General features: G+C 36.6%; 1 protein-coding gene across 1 annotated transcript in view; it reads right to left on the bottom strand.

Annotated features, from left to right (window-relative positions):
• HCN1 (hyperpolarization activated cyclic nucleotide gated potassium channel 1) overlaps nt 1-19,513 on the bottom strand; it is a 202,429-nt gene that overhangs the window by 12,011 nt on the left and 170,905 nt on the right. Inside the window, exon 6 of the mRNA XM_051804740.1 lies at nt 11,509-11,749. Within this exon, the coding sequence (XP_051660700.1) occupies nt 11,509-11,749 (241 nt within the window). The remainder of the gene's footprint in view (nt 1-11,508; nt 11,750-19,513) is intronic.

Raw genomic sequence — 19,513 nt, 5'->3', positions numbered from 1 at the left:
GCACTCTGTTCTCAGCTTTACAACATGTAATGTGAATAATGTTTTTTTTCTTTAGGAAAGGACTATATGAAATTCAAGCAATTAAAAAAAAATCAGTAAATGGGGAGAAGCTGTTTCAAATGATAACACATTACTTTAACATACATTTCTGCATTTCTGTTTCCTTTTTCTTTATTAAACTCTGGAAAACAGTAAATGCATTTATCTGTATTTTTCCTAACTTTTTAATGCATTCTTCTTATCTTTTAATATATTATTACTAGTACATAGAATAGTAAACTTGGGGATATGCTGCTTTTTGTTATAGTTACTAAAATAACTACCACCACATCTTATGATTAGTCAGAATGTAGTTTATGCCAACTAAATGAGTTTCAGTGATCTGTGTTCTAAAAACTTCAGTTCTGCATTTAAGGAACCCTACACTATGGTCAATGCTCAACAGGAACATTTCTGCAGCAAAGGAGAGATCTTAAGGAGGCAGGAAAATAGAGATAATTCCTGCCTTTTACAGCCAGATTTGTGGTCTGGGCTGTCCAAAAGAAAGCTATGCAAAAATTGCACCTTTTGTCATGTTATTTACACTAAATATGAAATTAAGACAAGACAGTTTGAGTTAGGAGATATTGCCTGCATGACCTTTTCATTTAAAAAGTGACAGCAGTAATTGTAAAGTTGCTTTCAGATATCTGGGTTCATCAGTTGGACAGAATGTTCATATAGGAGGCCTGGATACATGACCGAGTGGTTACTATTTGAAGAGGGACTGAAAATGGCCAATTAGAATTAAAACCAACTTCTGTAATATCTCAGTTTCAGTCTCCAGTTATTTTATTAACTATTTCCCTAAGCTTAATTTAAATATATCTATTTGTAATTTTTGATAGCTGTTGCCCTTATTAGTCATCCTATTAAAAAAAAAACAAACCAAAAAAGCCCAAAAATCCCAAACAAGCAAAAAACCTCACAGGTTAGTTGTTTGTAGTAATTTGAAATTTCTGCCTCTGAAGAACCAGAAGAGACTTGAACTCTCAGTATGTTCATTGCTTAATTTACCATATTTTATTTAATTTAATATAAAAACAGCAAAGGAAATAACAAAAATTTCCTTGAGGAAAAATAATTAATCTGAAAAGAATTGCCTACCTTTCATTGACTCCAAATTTGATAGAATTCATATAGAAGTGTTTATTTAAAAAAAAATTTCGTATTTATTTAGGGTTTGCCAACAAGCCTGAGAGTACGCTCCTTTCTTTGCTTAGCTCCTAGCATTTATGGCACTTAACCTAGGAGAAGCCTGTTCCTTGAAGTAACTCTTGCTTTTTATCAGTCTGTTTCCTTGAATAAATCTTAATACAATATTTTATAGCAGTTTTGAAAAAAGCAGTGTGATAACTTGCAACTAATGTGGATGTTTTGAGACACTCAGAGCAGGTCCCTTAATATTTTCATGTGAAGTTCATTAAAAAAAACTGCAGAGCCCTTAAAATATTATCTACTGTGATATAAATAAATGTTGATGTGGAAAAAGACATTTTGAGCATATATTACATTTCAAGGCACATTTGGATGCAATAAGTCATTGACTTTTCAGTCATTTTGTAATGGTTTTTGTATATTTTGACAAGACTGATATATAACTGTATGTTTTAAGTCCTATTTCATGTAAATTTAATATTAAACATATTTCAGTGTAGTATGCTTAATATATATTGACAGTATAGTTAAATACTTTTCAGAATCAAGAAAGATGGACAAATATACATGGCCAGAATACATCTGCTTTTATAAAATGTGGCAAGTTATCTCACCAGAGACATTTTATTTTCCATTCTGACCTGTCTTTGCTTTTTGATTTGTGAAAGTACTGAAAATAGCTGTGGCCAAGTTTTCATGACTAGAGCAAACAAAAGCCAGTAAAAGAATCACAGAATCAATTAGGTTGAAAAAGACCTCTGGGATCATAGAGTCCAACCTTTGACTGAACACCACCAACCATGTCAACTAAACCCTGGCACTGAGTGCCATGTATAGTCTTATTATCATTTCTTACACCCTTCCTGTTTTCTAGTGGTAACTCAAATTCTGCTGAGAAAGCTCTGTTTGATAGAACAGAAGCTTAGGATAATTTTATAAAAGAGAAATGCGAGTGCATATTTTATCTTCAGTGCTATTTATAACAGAGCATCCATATGTTTTTCTTCTACTTTAATGAAGTGTTCTTTCCACCAACAGAGACTAAGATAGTCTATTTATTATCTTGTAAAACCTCAAAATTTGACTGATATTAATTTTATTTTTTTAAAAAATATAATAATTAAACTTAGACAATGTGTCTATGTACAGATTTATTTTTCATAATGGCTGTGTCTAAGGCCAAAAATGATTTTGTGTGATTCATTTACTCCTACTTTTGTTCAGATGGATGCTTATTCCCTACTGAAAAAGAAGGCACTTAGTTTCTTAGTTCTGTATTCTCTTGTCATCTGGAGTTTGGGAAACAACAACAGTTACAATATAAACTATTCAACATGAATTTAAGGGGACTATAAAAATATTGCACTTCTTTTTCCCCCCATTAAATTATTAAAAAAAAATGATCAGAGACTGTCAGTTCTGAATTAACTATTTAGTTAAAATTCTGCTTTCTGAAGGTACTTGCCATATCCTCTTATATGTGGTTTATCTGTGTTGGCCACTTCAGATTTTCAAGCTATGCTGTGAGGTGTTTTACTTGTGTCTAGTTATTTTATGTATAAAGTCTAACCTAAAAACTTATACTGTACATGAATTTGCAGAATTAGAATTATAATTTAGTTATGTTTTTCAGACTGCAAGACTTATTACTTTTGTTATCATTATGAATACTGTTAAATTTATATTTACATTTGCTAACTAATAAAACTCCTAAACCCAAACCTACTTCTACATTTTAGCGCAACAGAGTAAGTTATTTTCATTCTATTTTACTAAAAAGTCTCTTGGAATTTTAACAATATTATTGTGTTTGAATAGCAAGAAGTCCTTCTGACTGAGTAGTGTTTTCTGTATAAAACATGGTGTCAAAAGAACAACACAATGGAGAACAAGAAATTAGGCAATATCATCAGGAATTGTATCTTCAAAATGGCAGACTAGTCTGTGCCAAAAGACATTTAATTTTTATGCCCTCTTGTAGATAATACTTTTAGAAAAATGTTCTATACTGTTCACCTGAAAAGTGTTTTACAAATGAGTTGGTATGGGGATCTGGAGATCCTGCTCCCTTAAAGCATTTAATTATATCCTTGTCTTTAAGAATATGAATAATTACATCTCAGGGAGGCTACTTATAATTAATTATTTGGATTATAGCATGACTATTGAGAGAATTCATCCACTACTACCTTGAATAAGGAGTAGCCATATGCAGTATTTTTTCCAAATGTAAAATTATATATCGAATCAGATCATCCATATGTAAAGCACTTCAAGAGAATTTTTCCCATTTATAATCAGTATTCTAATGCAAATCTTATAAAGTATTCTATCAAGAGGAAGCACTTAGAGTGTTCCCAGAAAAAAATAAGTGGCAAAATATAATCTAAAGTGACTCAACATTTCCCATGGTATTATTTTCCACTGCACTGGTCTAAAATACACTGACAGTTACTGTTCCGAAAGGGGGAAAAGCTCCATAAATAATAGGTAGGTCAAAGAAGTTCTGTCTAATTGGCCTTGTACAAACTGAAGCAAATGCAAGACACAGTTTATTAGAATTTCAAGTGCAGAAGGGTAAATGTTAAAACTGCATTAAATAATTTAAGCAAAATAAAATATTTAAAATTGAAAATATTCCATGAACTACATGTTATAAAAAACAAAACAAAAACCAAAAGATGCTGTAATATGACTCTGGAACATTATCTGGGAAGATGGCAATGAGAATTTGGTTTCTGTATAAATTTGCTAGATGAACAATGACGTGAAGCACAGTTAGTGACATGTGCCTTTGAATAAATAAAATAAAACAAAATAAAACATGTATTTGTGTCTTATTCCAATGTAAGAGATAGGCCAATACATTTTCATATTTACAAGCAGTGACTCTCATATATACATCGTAAAAAGAGTTTTTAAAAAAATCACATACATTTCTTCATGTTCAAAATACCTGGAAGTTACTAGAAAACAAATGTTTTTAAGCAGTATGAGTTTTTAGTTAGTCTAAAAACTGATTTATACTGACTCCAAGTGGCATAATACCATTGGGATTTTCAATGGGATAAAAAACAATGGATAGAGGGATCTGCAATGGATACCTCACAAATTGGGCAGCATGAATTGTTGCACACTTACCTACTGAAATTAGGAAACTCCCTCAACTACTAGTACAATGAAACCTCCATGTGGTCCCTAGACCTAATTAATAAAAATACCTATACTTCTTACTCACTCAGTTTGGATTTCCCTATATCAGCATTCCTTCAGGTCTCACACAATATCTATTATAAACAGGAAAAAAGGGGTTAAATTTCCTGGAACATACATCTGAGCTACTGAATGAAGGAAAGCCTGTGTAAACACAGGTGTGAAAACAGATGGAGAATGGAAAAGATAGCAAGGAGACAAGTCTTATCTTGTGTCCCTGGAGGTTGAGAGGAATTGTGCCAGTGACAGCAGCAAGAGCAGGATGGAACCACAGTGAACGCTCAGTCCTCTGAGTTCACCAGCAAGAAAGTAAATGAAGTAACAGCAGAGTCCTGAACGTGTTCCCAGAAACCCTCCTTTGGGTAAGCTGTGCTGAGCCTTACTGGTTGGGTAGTGCTGGATTTATTCCTTTCTTTTTGCCTCTGTAGGCATGTCAGGCCCACTCCATCACACCAGTTCAGCATGAAGGCAGCTCAGCACGTACTTAGCTGAGTCAGGACTGCATGCCCACAGTGTTTCATCTGACTCCACAGGGCTGGCAGCTGGAGGGGAACAAGCCCACCTGAAACCACGCCCACTCATCAAAGTCTTCTGCACTAGTTTGGGACAGCTATAACTTTTATGTTTGCAGGGCTAAACAATCTCAGGGGAGTTTTGTTCTCCAAGCAGGAGACTGCCATTTGTAGCAGAGTATATTGGAACACCAGCAGACTAGGTCTGGGGTGAGGGGTATGCACAGAAATGAAGGGTCACAAGGCATCGGGGAGTAAAAGGGAAGGAGAAATTGCAGGGCCTGATCTTACTGTGGTAACTGAAGGAGCCCTAAGAGCCACACATAGAGCCAACTGAGTAAGAGGAAGGAAGTTGTTGGAAAGGATTTATTTTATTAAAGCAAACTTCTCTTTAATTTATTAAACTCCTGCATGCTTGCAGCATGCAAACCACAGCAAAAATCAGAATTGTCTCACATCAGTGGTATTACATCAGTTTCTATCAATATATATTTGTATAAGGTAAATTAGATAGTATTAGGCTTATTAGATACATTAATAATTCTGCTCTGTAAAGCCCCAGTAAATCATGAACTAATCTCTGTAAGCAAAAGACTCATATTATTGTGCTTCATCTTGAAAGATGTCAAAATCTTTGCATTTTACCAATTTTACCAATATCATCTAGTGAATGGCATCCCATCCCTTGGCAGGGGGGTGGGAACGAGATGATCTTTAAGGTCCCTTCCAACCCAAACCATTCTATGATTCTATAATTCTATGACTACAGCTGAAAAGAGAGGACACAAGCTACTCATCAGATATCTGTGAATTGAAAAGGTTTGGATTGTGAAAAGGAGAAAATAAAAAATAATTCTAACATTCTCATCTCTCTGGAGAACACACTCTTTCCCTGAAATGTGTATCGGAGTAAAGTTTCCTGACCAAAGCAGACACAGGAAATATTGCACAGTGGAAGAACAATCCTGCATTCAAAACCTAGGATCAATATAGCCCCTTTTTTGCTTAATGGAGACATGAAAAATCTGAGGCTGTGGTGCTGTTTAAGAAGACACAACTTATAACAACCAATCTGTATGGCTCCCAGGTCTGACACAATAAATCAATATCAACACTTGTGCTCCCAGAAGCAAGTAAAGAGCACATAGGTAAGAGGGATGTGCCATGCCTGAACAGATCCTTTTCTCAATTTTTAAATGTCTTATGATTTGAAATTTCCTTGTCCCAGCTCAAAAATGCTAACTTTTGGATGTCAGGTATACTCCAGAGATGAGTTACCTGAGGGGGCCTTTGCTCTGGGGAGATTTGGGAGTCCCTGGAGAGTCAGGCTCCCCTCCAGAACACGTGGAGGGTTTCACCACCATCCTGCTTTGGATTTGGAAAACATTTGTCAAACTTTTAATATGTAAAATGTTTGGATATTAATAACATTGTATCAGTTAAAAAGCTAGGTAAAAAACTTTACAGTAAAAAAAACAACTCTCAGGTAGTGGGAGAACTGGAGATTAGTGTGAAAGCCAACATTTAAGAAGAACCAAAGCAGTGTCACCAGTATTTGAATGGAGACTGTTGGGAGAGCAAAAGCCTGGAAAACCAAAAGTTGCAGTACAAAAGAGAGGAATATATGGAGGTTTGAAGACTGAGATGCTGCTGAACATTTAAATTCTCTTGCCTGATCATTGTTTTTAGCTAAAAACCCAGGCTTCCCTACAAATCTAGTCTTGACAATTGGTTGGTAATTCTTCTCGAAAAGAACATGCCTGAATAACCACCAGTGGAATAGACTAATCTGACTACACCTCTGCTGTACGTTTTCTGTTGACTTTTGAAGGACACGCAGTGATGACTTTAGAGAGATCTCTCCATAGACCTGGGTTTGATCACCATCTGCCTCTTTCCTCATCTGTGCTCGCTGATTTCTCCTTTTGAGAGTTAAGTACAAGACTTTAACCACAGAGATCTTGTGGTTTGTTCATTGGTATTCCTGTGGGAAGAGCATTCTGTCCCTTTACCTTCATGCATGTTCATAAATCTAATCTTCTTGAACTTTGTGTGCAGGAGCATTACTTAGCCCAGCATTGTGTAGGATGCTAATTCTCATCCTAAAAAGATTTTTTTCAGACTGCTGATTGAAGGACATTATCATCCTACCTATCTACTCCAAGTGCTAGTAAGAATTTCAAAGTAATTTCTGGTACTACCCTTTTTCCTAGGCCATATTCCCCCTACCCTCCCCCCAGCTCTCCCTTTGATGGAATACATAAAATTCCATCAATGGAAGGAATTTGTGAGAAATGCTGACCAGCCTACATTCCATCAGATCTGCAGTCAACACATCAAAAAGTAATATTCCCTCAATTATTAGATGATAAATATATTCAGAAAAAAAGTTTGATTTGAGGTTGACTATGTTCTTTCAAACTTTTCAGTAATGACCACAGAAAAAATGTTTTAAAGAGAGTGCTATAAACTATGTCTTGAACAGGCATGGACCAGTGGAAGGATTGTTTCATAAAGATTCTAGTCAATCCATTTTCATTTGTCTTTTACCAGCATTTGTAGAAAACAGTAACCTTTTACTGCCTTACCTTAGAATCCCTGTCCTCACATGATATAGTTAAATTAGTTTTTATAAAAAGGACAGGAATTAGACAGGGAAGGATACATGAAACTAATTTTCACTATATTGCACAGTTATATAGTCATTTCTACATCAGTGAAATTATGTAAGCCACAGTTACCACTGGAGAATTCCAGGATTTTAATACTTTATAGCTTTTATTGGATTTATTTTTAATTGAGGCATATCTCATTTTTCTGAAATGTCTATGGATTTTTTTTTATCTTCCTTCATTTTTTTCCCTGTCTTTGAAAATGGCTCCCAGCTCTCTGTTATTAGGAATGGGATTGCTTCCACTTTCAGCTTAGCATAGATGCATCTTTTCTCTTTACAAATACAAGAGAAACTTCTACCACTGACAGAGTTTTCATATTAAGGTTAAACAAGGTTGCCCTCAATGGAAATTATCATAGAATGACAGAATCAGAGAATGGCTTGCGTTGAAAGGGACCTTTAAGATCATCTAGTTCTGCTCCTCTTGTCATAGTCAGGGACATCTTTCACTAGAGCCCCATCCAACCTGACCTTTAACACTTCCAGAGATGGGGCATCCACAACCTCTCTGGGCAACCTGTCCCAGTGCCTCACCACTCTCATAGTGAAGTTCTCTCTAACATCTGGTCTAAACCTACTGTCTTTCAGTTTGAAGCCATTCCCCCTTGTTCTGTCACTACATGCCTCTGTAAAAAGTACCTCTCCATCTTTCTTGTAGGCTCCCTTCAGGTACTAGAAGACCTCAATTACATCACCCATAATCCTTTTCCAGGCTGAACAAACTCTCAGCCTTTCTCATAGGAGAGGTTCTCCAGCCCTCTGATCATCTTGGTGGCCTCCTCTGGACTTGCTCCAAAAGGTCAGTGTCCTTCCTGTGCTGGAGACCCCAGAGCTGGATGCAGAGCTCCAGGTGGAGTATCACCAGAGCAGAGCAGAACAGAGGGGCAGAATCACCTCCTCGACTTGCTGGCCACACTGCTTTGGATGCAGCCTAGGATACAATTGGCTTTCTCAGCTGTAAGCACACATTGCCAGTTCATGTCCAGACTCTCATCCACCAGCAACCCCAAGTACTTCTCTCCAGGGCTGCTCTTGATCTGTTCATCTCCCAGCCTGTGTTAATACCGGAGTTTGCCCTGACCCAGGTGCAGCACGTTGCACTTGGTCTTGTTAAACCTCATGAGATTTCAGGTCCCTCTAGATGGCATCCTGTCCTTCAGGTGCGTCAAGGGCACCACTCAGCATTGTATCATCTGAAAATCTGCTGAGGGTGCACTCGATCCCTTCACCTGTGTCATTAATGAAGATATGAAACAATACTAGTCCTAGTACGGACCCCTGAGGGACACTGCTTGTCACTGATGTCTCTCAGGACTCTGAGCCACTGGCCACTACCTTCTGGATGCGACTGTCCAACCAATTCCATATCCAAGTAATTATGACCTTCTCCTTCTAGCTGCCTCTGTAGGCACGTCTAGTAACATGAATGAAGAAGGTCAGTAGAGAATGAATGGATGGTCTGGACTATATTAACACATAGGCCAAAACCATGGGGAAGAGTGTGAGGAGCGATATAGATGTCAACAGAGAGAGGACTCTGTGGGTAGGAGTCAGGTTGTGAGTGGTGCCAAGAACTAAGAGATGGAGGAGCTGACAGTGCAGAGGAACACCGTGGGCATGAGATTGATGGGAAGGGGAAGAAAACACAAGGGACAAGCATGTGTCTGAACAACTTTCAGGAGCTGGAAAAGTGTGGGAAGGTGCTTAAACCTATCCCTTTTGAACAACAAGTAGGAAAACCTGACTGCACATGTGTTTGCAGCTTAATTGAGTTGCAAGCTTGAGGCGAACATTTGAATTCAACACTTCAATTCAGTCTTTCTGGAATGGAGAATAAGAATCAGTAGGCAAGTCAAAAATGTAAGCAATTGTATTTTGAGGATGTTGTGATGGCTAAGTTATTCCATTTTTTTGTTATCTTGCCATGGTTCTGAGTATCTACCATTTACAATACTGAAAATGCAGTCTTTGTTAAGTACACAGCAGTGGACAATGAGAGCTCCCCCCTTTTTTCTTCTCTGTCTCAGTCCATATTTTGTGTTTCTCTTTAACATCTTGATAGTTCAGAATCATTAATGGTATAATCCCAGTAGTAAGTAGTAGGGAGGAATTTGGCAGGTTTCAATCCAACTGAACTGTCTCCTCTCAGTACCAGGTGATTGGATTAGAAATTACTCTTCTTGTGACAAAAGAAATTACTGAACAGATTGTGTATTAATTCTTCACTAGACACTTCTCCAGGCTACAGCAGTAGCTATTACCTTCCATTTGCACCAGCAGCCGTTGGGCTTTGGATGCATTTGCACCCATTTTTGCAACACCTGTCTCATGACAGCTGCAATTTAGATGAGCAAAAGTGCTTCGGTATGCAGCGTCGGAAGTTCTTGTGGTGTTTGAATATCGCAAGTAGCTTATTTTTTTGCCTTCATTCCTGTAAGAAGGGTAGTGGATGAACAGGATGAGCTAAATAGTTGTTTGCACTGCAACAACAGGCTGACAGTTATGTAAAATACTTTCATGTGCAATCTCCTCTGATCCTCTCTGGTTCAGAGGAGTATTATGGCCAAATTCAGCACGCAGGCTCTTGCAAACTCATTTTCATAAACTAGGGCACTGTTAAGCATAGAGGAGACCAAGACCAAGGTTGCTCTGTTTCTTCATCCCCAGCATTACCTTTTCTTTCTGCTTTATCTCCTGTCTTCAGAATCTACACTTTAATCCTGTGGGATAAGCACAAGACCTCTTTTACCGAAGTGCTTCTACAAATACTGGTGATACAAATCACCTTGCAGAGGCTACTGCGGAGTGACAAGGTCTGCTGGCCAGATCAGTAGGAGTTGCTTTAGGGTATTATTCTAAAATGGGATTAGTTAAATAACTCTATAACACAATTCAAATGCTTAGCCCAATTCACTTTTCTAAGCTTCCCCCTTCTGTATACCAGCTAAATGGCACTGATTAGGCTTTCAATTGAACATTTTCTGAAAGGCTTTCAGCTCATTTCTGAGATGATTCATGGAATTCAACAGAAAATTGATAAAATGACCAAGTTCATGGGCAGCAGTGGTAACACAAATGTTCAATCAGCTTCTGAAAACCAGCTTTGCTGCTGCTTATGGAAGCAGATGCCTATACTATCACACAAAGACAATCTGCAGTCACAAGGAACAACTTTTTTTATATCGGTCAATTATTAGGTATAAAAAAAGAAATTGCTTTAATCCAAATATAAATATTCAAATCCCTTCATCCAAAAAAAAAAGCTATTTTCATTAGGATTACCAGATTAATTTAATTAGGATTAAAACCCATGCCTTGTTTTTATTAATATACATCTGTTAGAGACCTACCTAGTCAGATAAGGAGTCCAATTTCTCATAATATATACCCGAAGAATAAATGTTGCTTTGTGCTAAAATTCAGTGAAAAAGCACTAATAACAACTTGAAATATTTGTGAATTACAAAAATATCCCATGTAAAATTGCTCTTTTATCCATTGCCTAATTTTGCAAATCTTAACATGATTTTTACCTTTAAATTTATGATTTAAAAAAGCGCTCTTTTTCAAAGATTAATCCTGTCAATTTTACCTTTAAAAAGCTATAAAATTACCATGTTAATGATTATATTTTTATTTAAATATTGTCTGTTAAATAACAGTGCTCTTAATTCAAAATAACTTCAAAATTCTGGAAGGTCATCCTGCATCTTTAATATCTGTCCTCACAACAGTAAGCAGACTCTGAATGACTTATTCGGAAATATTTTGCATACCTTTTAATGCAGTCTGAATTGTCTAGGCAAAAGATGCTTAGTAGACTTATTCTGAAGTCTCTTTTTGTCTGTTATCTGAACATGTTTTATTCTAGTGCATTCAATTCAGTGTTATCATTCATTTTTTTCTACTCACCTCCAAAGTAAGAGCCATCTGTCAGCTTCAGCTCCTTGTTGGATTTGGTGATGACACCAGCAACACCATGTTGAATGAAATACATCTTTTTACCCACAGCCCCTTCTCGGATAATATAATCTCCAGGCTGAAACACCTCAAATCGCAGTTTGCTTAGCATGGCAGTCACAAAATTTGGGTCTGCATTAGCAAAAAGAGGCATTGTAGCAACCAGCTTCCGACAGTTGAAGTTGACAATCTCCTAAATAGGAAGGAAACATCATGATAATCACAGTCAGTAAATATGTACAATATGATGGACATTCAAAAAAAGACTTTCTGCTTTCTTCACAAAGAATTTCTTTATCCTCACATTGGACATTTCTGTGTCTCTTTCTGTGCCTATTTTATAAAATATTTCATCTGTTTCTAGTGAAGTGACTGAAACATCAGTGCAGTCTGACTTGCATTTCTGAGGTTAAAGACTGTCTTCTTCTGGTGACTTTTCACATGTTATTTATTATTCCCATTGGAATTTAAGGGGAAAATATGACAGAAAGATAAAAATTAAATAGGTATTACTCTGCCTGACACAAGATTAGTTGTTGCAATAACTATATTAAAGTTATGGATTTATGTAAGCCCTGTGTTTTCAAATTATACACCAGTAATATCTTTCTGTTCTGAACTTATCCAGTGGCAATATAAATGTATATTACAGTTAGCTAGTTGAAATCAACAGGAAAATTTCCTTCCCAGTTTTTAATTCATTTTATAAACACAGAGGCATACATTTCTGTTCTTCAAAGAAATGGTTATATAGTAGACCCTTATATGCAGAAAGCACTACTCTTTTCCTAAGGCCTAAGGGGTTTCTCCTGCCAAGAGCATTTATATTTACAGGGCCAACAATGAGCACATCTACATGAAAATATTAGTACCAAAAGGCTATAAGTGTCCTTGCTTTAAATAAAGATAAATAAATAAATAAATAAATTTAAAAAAAAAAAAAAAGGAACAATTTCTGAAATATTTTCAAGTTTATTCTTGGAAACCTTATATTGTGTTAGGAAATTAACATGATCAGTTGCCATTACAGATTTAACAGTGTATTGAAGAGCTGAGACTAATCACTATTACACTTAGAGAGGGGCTTAGGCAGATAACATCTACTGAGGTAGCAAACCCAGCATGACAGGAAGAGCAAGTATAATCTGTATATAATATGCACATAAAGCAAATGAAAGAAAAATAAAACCAGCAGTCACCTAACTGCTCTGTAAAACTAAACATGATTTTACTGTCAGTGGAGTACCCCTAGCATTTCTTACACTAAACCAAGTCTTTGAGATTGATGTAAATGAGGCATCCCACCTACAAGTGCTCTCATTCCCTTGACTGAGACCCATTGCACTCCTGCTGGAAGTGGTTTTTTCAATCTCCTATGCGTTTGCTGTCTCATATATCTCATGAGATATATCTCATATATCCCATGCAGACAGCTCTCTGAGCATGAAGCTTGGCTATACTTATCCAGAGATCTTTTCTTCTCCCAGCCCCACAGTGTTATATCCTGCTTGCAGACATGGTGGGGAAGGTAATTCCACAGCATGAACAACAGAACCATAGTTGGTTCTTCAAATCAGTCCCCTTGCATCTGGGAAAAATTGGAAATCCCCCCTTTGAAGGGAAGCCATTAGTTAATGAGGCAAATGGATGAAGAGTGAACAGAGTGAAGAAACAACCACCTTTTCCTGAGCTATCACTTCCTTTACAAATAAATCCAGTGGAACTTAAAAAATAAATTGGAAAAGAGGTCTCACCAGAAGCCCGAGAACTAGTCTTCCTTGTAAAAATACATCTTAAATTTGATGCAAGATATCTGCTGTTTGCCTAAATTCAAAAACTATCTCAAGCAACAGCACTACAAGGTGTGAATACTGCTGTGTCATTAAGTCAATAGGGATAATCCCAGGCTACCCCTCTAAGTTTACTCTGTATGAGGGAATAAATATCATACTGAGATTTCAACTGGCTGTCTTTTCTACAGGATGAGGAAAAGCTTGTTTTCCTTCCTGTTTAAACACTACTTTTCTTAGTAAAGCTTCAGGCATCACCTCTTTTCCAAAGGAAAGTCATTCTCTTCTCCCACTGCTAGCAGCACGGTGGCATAACAGGAGGAGCCCCAGACTAAATCCTCAGCTCCCTGTGAGACTTCCTTACTGCAGTCTTGGCTGATGCTGGCAATAACTATTACTTGTCTTGCCTAGCTCAGGGACTTTTCAGCAGGCTTGCTGCTTGTTTTCTGTTTCTGAAAGTGAATAGCTTGTCTTGCATGCCCAGGAGGCAGAGAAAGGAAATTACTAAAGAAAGCAAAAATTGACTGGAAATTATATAGAAGCTGGTGGGGAAGCACGAAAAAAGGCTGGGAGAGTAGAAAGTTCAACTCCAGTCAAATTACAAAGAAAGAGTAAAATAGACCTAGGTGGAGTAGTACTAAGAAAGAGAGAATGGGAAGAAAACAAAAAGAAGGAACACAGAGACCTAGGAAAAATGAAAAAAATAAAAGAAGGCAGGAAGCTTGACTTTAAAAACAGATTGAGAAATGGAAATTGCTTGAAAAAGTGAGAGAACAGGAGAACAAAACCTGGAAAATAAGTGTCTAGAGTGAAAGCTGAGAAGTAGGGCAGATGAAGTAAACAAGAGAGAAACTGGAAAAAAAAGAAGTTATCAGTAACATGTCTTTAACAGTACCATAAGAGAGAGCATGATATAGAGAGAGGGGAGAATTCAGACCTGCATGACTCCTCTGTACAGAGCCAGTCCAGCCCAGCCAGAGAGGAATTCACCTCATCTTGGGAATCCCAACAAAACACACCCTGGACACAGAATTTTCATTCTTCGAATCTCATGTCCTCTTATTGCTCAATCTTCTGCCCACCTTTCTCTCTCATTATGAAATCTATATCTGGATATATCCACGTATACACACACATTATCCTGCTCAGCCTGAGTTGCCTAATGAAGGTACCAACATAGCTACAAAACCACCCTGCTGTGGTAATTTCAGCAGTTATATCCTAATAATGCATTCATTTTGTTGATTAGTTTTCTGTGAAAGTTTGTGCTAAAGTGCAAACCTTCCTTATTTAAAATGTTAGAAGGTGGAAAATTACTGAGGGAGAAAGAAATGTGTCATTTTTAGAGTGTTTTGTTTTTCTTTAAAGTGTTCTTTTATTTAAATATGAGATCATTCAGAGCAAGTAAAATACATTTCCCTGAGTCTTAATCACAGGCAGTACTGCAATTTCAGATTCTTGTGTATTACTTTAAATGCCATCTTGGGGAGAAAGAAACAGTAAAGATTATGAAAGTGTTTTATGTAACTCAGAAAGTACCAGGAGAAAAAGTTCTGTGTTTTAAAAGAGAAATAACAAAAGAACAAACTGACAAATTAAGAGGTGACACTTTGTGCAGAGAAAAATTTTTCACTCATATATTTTTTTAATTCTTTGGAGACAGTGAAACCAGTTTATGCTGCCCAATATGATATCTTAATTTAATGAAATAATAATGATTTTGTCTCACCTCTACTTGAGGAAAACACCAAATGAAGCCTCAGGAAAGGATGAGGGAAGAAAATACCAAATGAAGCCCAAGGAAAGGACTAAGAGTACATTATATAGCTGAAGCGGTTAAAGGGCAAAAATGATTCAGACCTACATGGAACAAGTGTTGAACTAGTCCAAATGTTCCTCTCCGTTACACAAGATTTAAGTCAGAGGTGCAGTGGTCTGCTTTAAATAAGAGACTGGTTAGGTAATTACACTGACTCCTGCTCCTTTGTAGTGTATTGGTTTTATTACTCATCTTGATCTTCCTGGATATTTTTTTAACCTGATGTTAAAGCATCAGATATTATCACTTTGTTTAATATTTCTTGATGACTGCTCTGAAGCATCTCAATATGTTAGAGAAGTAGTCTCAAGGCTGTCCTAGCTGTGATTGGGGTTCTCTGATGGCATCTGTAAATTTTTTAGGACTTTTTCTCCAGAAGATTTTTAGCTGGAGGTAGTGCTTTTATTTAGACTGACCAGAAAATGCTGTTGCTATAAAAAAAGGCAAGAAAGATCTGTATGCCTGAAAAGTTCTTTACTTTTTCTCAATAATCCAACCGAGCTAATTAAAGGTACTGTCATCTACAAATTATGTCCTTACGTGTAGGCCAACAAAGTCCATTTTTTTTCCCGAGTGTTCTTTCTTTATACTATGCTTTCGAAGGATGAGAAACTAAATCAGTCTTAATTTCCTGATGATTGAAAGGAAGAAATCACTTTACTGAGAAAGCTATTTTCTTCCTATAAGAACTAACTCACAGTTAAAAGATTACTGAACCATCATTAAGAGAGACCTATAGGAAAAAGCATTACCTTTAGGGATTTGGGGCTGTGTGAACAGATTAGATATATTTAAACCCAGTTTTGAGGAGTCATATTCTGTATGTGTTCATGATTTCCTGTAATTTTTTAATTCATTGGTCAATTATAGTCAAGTTTGGCAGAAAGGAGGTATCTCACTGGTACTAAGATCTCAAAGGTTTTATTACAGCAGGCAATCAGAAGAACTAGGATTAGTACCCCACTGGGGGAATGACTACATCATTATCTAACAAGTTGTTAAATGCCAGAAAATCTACATGTGGCAACAGGATGCAATATTCTTCATTTCTGGTGCACCTGAGATTGTTCAAATTGCTTGGACACATTCTGTTTAATCATCTATACAGAGTTTATGACATAAAAACAAATTTTTCTCAGAGGCCTTTCATGTAAATAATAATGACTATGTACATTTTTTCTGAGTGGGATTGACATGATTTTCCATTTTTCAATGACACTAATCAATTTCAATATAGAGATTCTGCTTAAATTTTACTAACAAACATGGAAACTCTTGGACACTATTATTTACATCTAGAGCTGTGTCTAGAAACAGTATTCTTTTTTCTTCATGACTTGATATTTTGTCATTCTGTTAACATAGCTGGATATTTTATGTGTGTGTTTTAGAAAACCTCCCTGTCTAGCCCCTTTGGTTATAGATTTTAAAGCCCAAGAATGCTCTGCTCTGATGTGGCCTGCATATCTGACCTACAGACAAAGCACAAAACCTGAAAAAAACTCTGAGGCAAAGACAGTTCACGGGATCTCAATTGCCTTGAAATCCAGTGGTCAGCCTGTCTATTTACATTTTCAAAACCCTTCAGTCCCCAAGACCTCCAGTTTACCTGCCTACAGGTTATCCAAATGCAGAAAATTTGCCAGACAGCTGTGAGAGAATCTTAGGCAGCCAAAATAAAGAATGAATAAATAGGCTTTCCAGTCAAACAGTGCATTGAATGAGATTCCTTGCTTGGATTCTACCAGGACTGACAGGACTGAGTCAAAGAAGGGTTTTTTTTCTCTCTATCTCTGTTCAATTCAGATTAAGACAAGTCAACCCTAAAGAGAGCATATGGTAGCTAGTATTGCTGTCTCCTGAGAGAAGGCAATCTTTTTTATGCATTTGCAATAGAAGAGATATAGATTTGAGCAATTATATTTTCTTGGCTTTGTTGATTAAATGTTGGCCTTCTGCATACTTTTCTGTCAGTCTTTTCTTGATTAGAATTTTTGATTCAACTCCTTATATGTATTTTTTATGCTTCAGTATTATTATTGCATTAAATTCAAATGCAGACAGAATAATCCTTTTGAGACGGTATGGTTCAACCAAATCTCCAATAAAGTCAGTCTGATGAAGGATATCCATCTTTTTCCCAGCTTGTTAATTGATTTAATGGAGCTTAAGAAAGAGCAGTTCTATGCATCTCAAGCTTGTCTTTAGATCGTCCATTATATTTAGAAGATTAAAAAAAGAGTAAAAGAATGAATAAAGACAGTATCTATGCACCCTTTCATTCACACAACTGTCTATCCATTCTTTAACTATTTTAAAAAGGAATTTAGCTTTCATCTTATTCAATGTTCTGACATGTTCTATGCTGTTTAACTTTAGTTTCCAGCTGTGAAAAAGATGACAGGCTTTAAAACGTGAGCAGCAATACAGGCAATGTTTCAAGGCAGTCTGTAACAGAGAGATGGCCAGTCTAATTTCAAAACGCCGAGAAGTCCTGATAATTCAGATAAGTATTTAAAGTTTGGGCCAACTGACCAATCTCTACCTCCTGAAGGTTTTACTTCTGAACTGTTCTGCTGAACAAATTTCCTGAATGCTCTTAGTAAAAAACACCCAACGTTCATTACAGGAGGTGGCATTGAATCAGTGCTGTATCATAACAGCAGTTGCTGTAGAGAATGTTCCATTTTATTAACTGAATAAAGAAGCTGCAATTTGCAAAAGTATTTAACAATCACTGTTTCAGTTTTCTGCACTTGAGTAACCAAATAACTTCATTCTTATTTGTGTGTGTACATTGGAATGTTATACTCGCTAATACTGTATAGTATTTCGTAAATAATATCTTGGGCAGGGGGCAATTAAAACTGAAACCTTTTTTTAGTAGGTATTTTAAAAATTGAAGTTTCCCCGTTGTACCAATGAGACTACAGATGTAAACATATGTATTTTCAAACTGTGGCAGAAAGTGAATCCTAAGAGACATGAAGTTAAAAAAATCCTATTGGTATCCATATCCTATTGGTATCCATATCAGAATTTTTGTCAGTACATGGATAAGTGGAATGAGTTAGACATCATATTTACTGTACAATGAATGATGCACACTTTATGTTTTTCTAAAATAGCAATTAAGAAATAGGATAAAGTTTTGCTAACAATCACAAAACTTTGTCTAGCCTGCTTGCTCACAGGTTAATATCTACTGTAGCACTGCTTTTCCACTGTCTTTGGAGTTTCCAGTGACCACTTCTAGCTGGTTCTGGAAACCATTTTCATTATTGTGCATTTGTACTGAAACTCAAGTGGTAAAACTTGCCAACACCAATGAATCTGTGGCTGATCTTGTATGTAATCTGTGTGGCAGCTACATCCTTCCCAAAAAACAGCTCAGTTGCTACTTATAAGTTTGCTGAATGAAGAGTACCTCTTATATTTACCAAAGTGAGTGAGATTTCACCTGATTGCCAGCAAAAAAGGGATTTTGTTTTAGAATAGTACTGGAAAGAGTGCTGCTGTTCTCAGGACAGTGCTTGATTCACCTGATACCAAGAAAGAATAATTATGCATGAGAGTAAGAAAAAGAGGAGGAGACAGTGCAGTTTCACAAAGGCAGTCCAAGTCACATTTGTGTGAATTATCAGGTAAAATATATTCACTGGTGTGCTTTGTTGTGTAAAATTTGTCTGTCAGAATTCAGAACAGTATGAAAAGCCTGAACAGTTTCTCTTGCTGAGGAAAGGGAAAGCCATGAAGAGATTAACTTGTGGATGAAAGCAGGGAGAAAAAAAAACCCTATGTTTGAAGCTATCATGGGACTGACTGGGGCTAAAACAAAGTACTGAAACAAGGAACTAGTTGGCAGGAAAATATAAACATACCTTGAAAGAAATTGAAAGCTATGGCTTGGATCTAAATTTTTGCGTTGACTTATTTCTGATTTTCACTTTTTGATCAAGATCAGAAGCTGAAGCTGGGAATTCTTCCATGGAGAGTTTATTGTGTGCTCTGCAACAGGCAAAGAATTCCTTCTGCTGTTCCATCTTTCCCTCTTTGTCTCCTGCTCCTCTCTTTAGTCCCCTGAGTACTGCAACCCAAATGGCCAAAATAACTGAGACAAGAAGGAAGTTCTCAAGAGAATGTCCTTTATCTACACACAATGTGTGTCATTTAGCTGACACAGTAGCAACAACAACCAAGAAAACAGTCATTGAAAAGCCAGTGGTAATTTGTTCACTGAGTTATTTTACAGCTCTCAAAGAGCTCTGGACGAGAAATACTGTTATCTTGTTAATTGCTAGGTTAACATTTACTCTCCTTATTATGAATTAAAAGTCCATTGGTTCAA

The sequence above is a fragment of the Manacus candei genome, unplaced genomic scaffold, assembly GCF_025592945.1.
Source record: "Manacus candei isolate 608988 ecotype Guabito, Panama unplaced genomic scaffold, ASM2559294v1 h1tg000061l, whole genome shotgun sequence".
Lineage (NCBI taxonomy): Eukaryota > Metazoa > Chordata > Aves > Passeriformes > Pipridae > Manacus > Manacus candei.
This window is presented reverse-complemented; position numbering and strand designations above follow the sequence as displayed.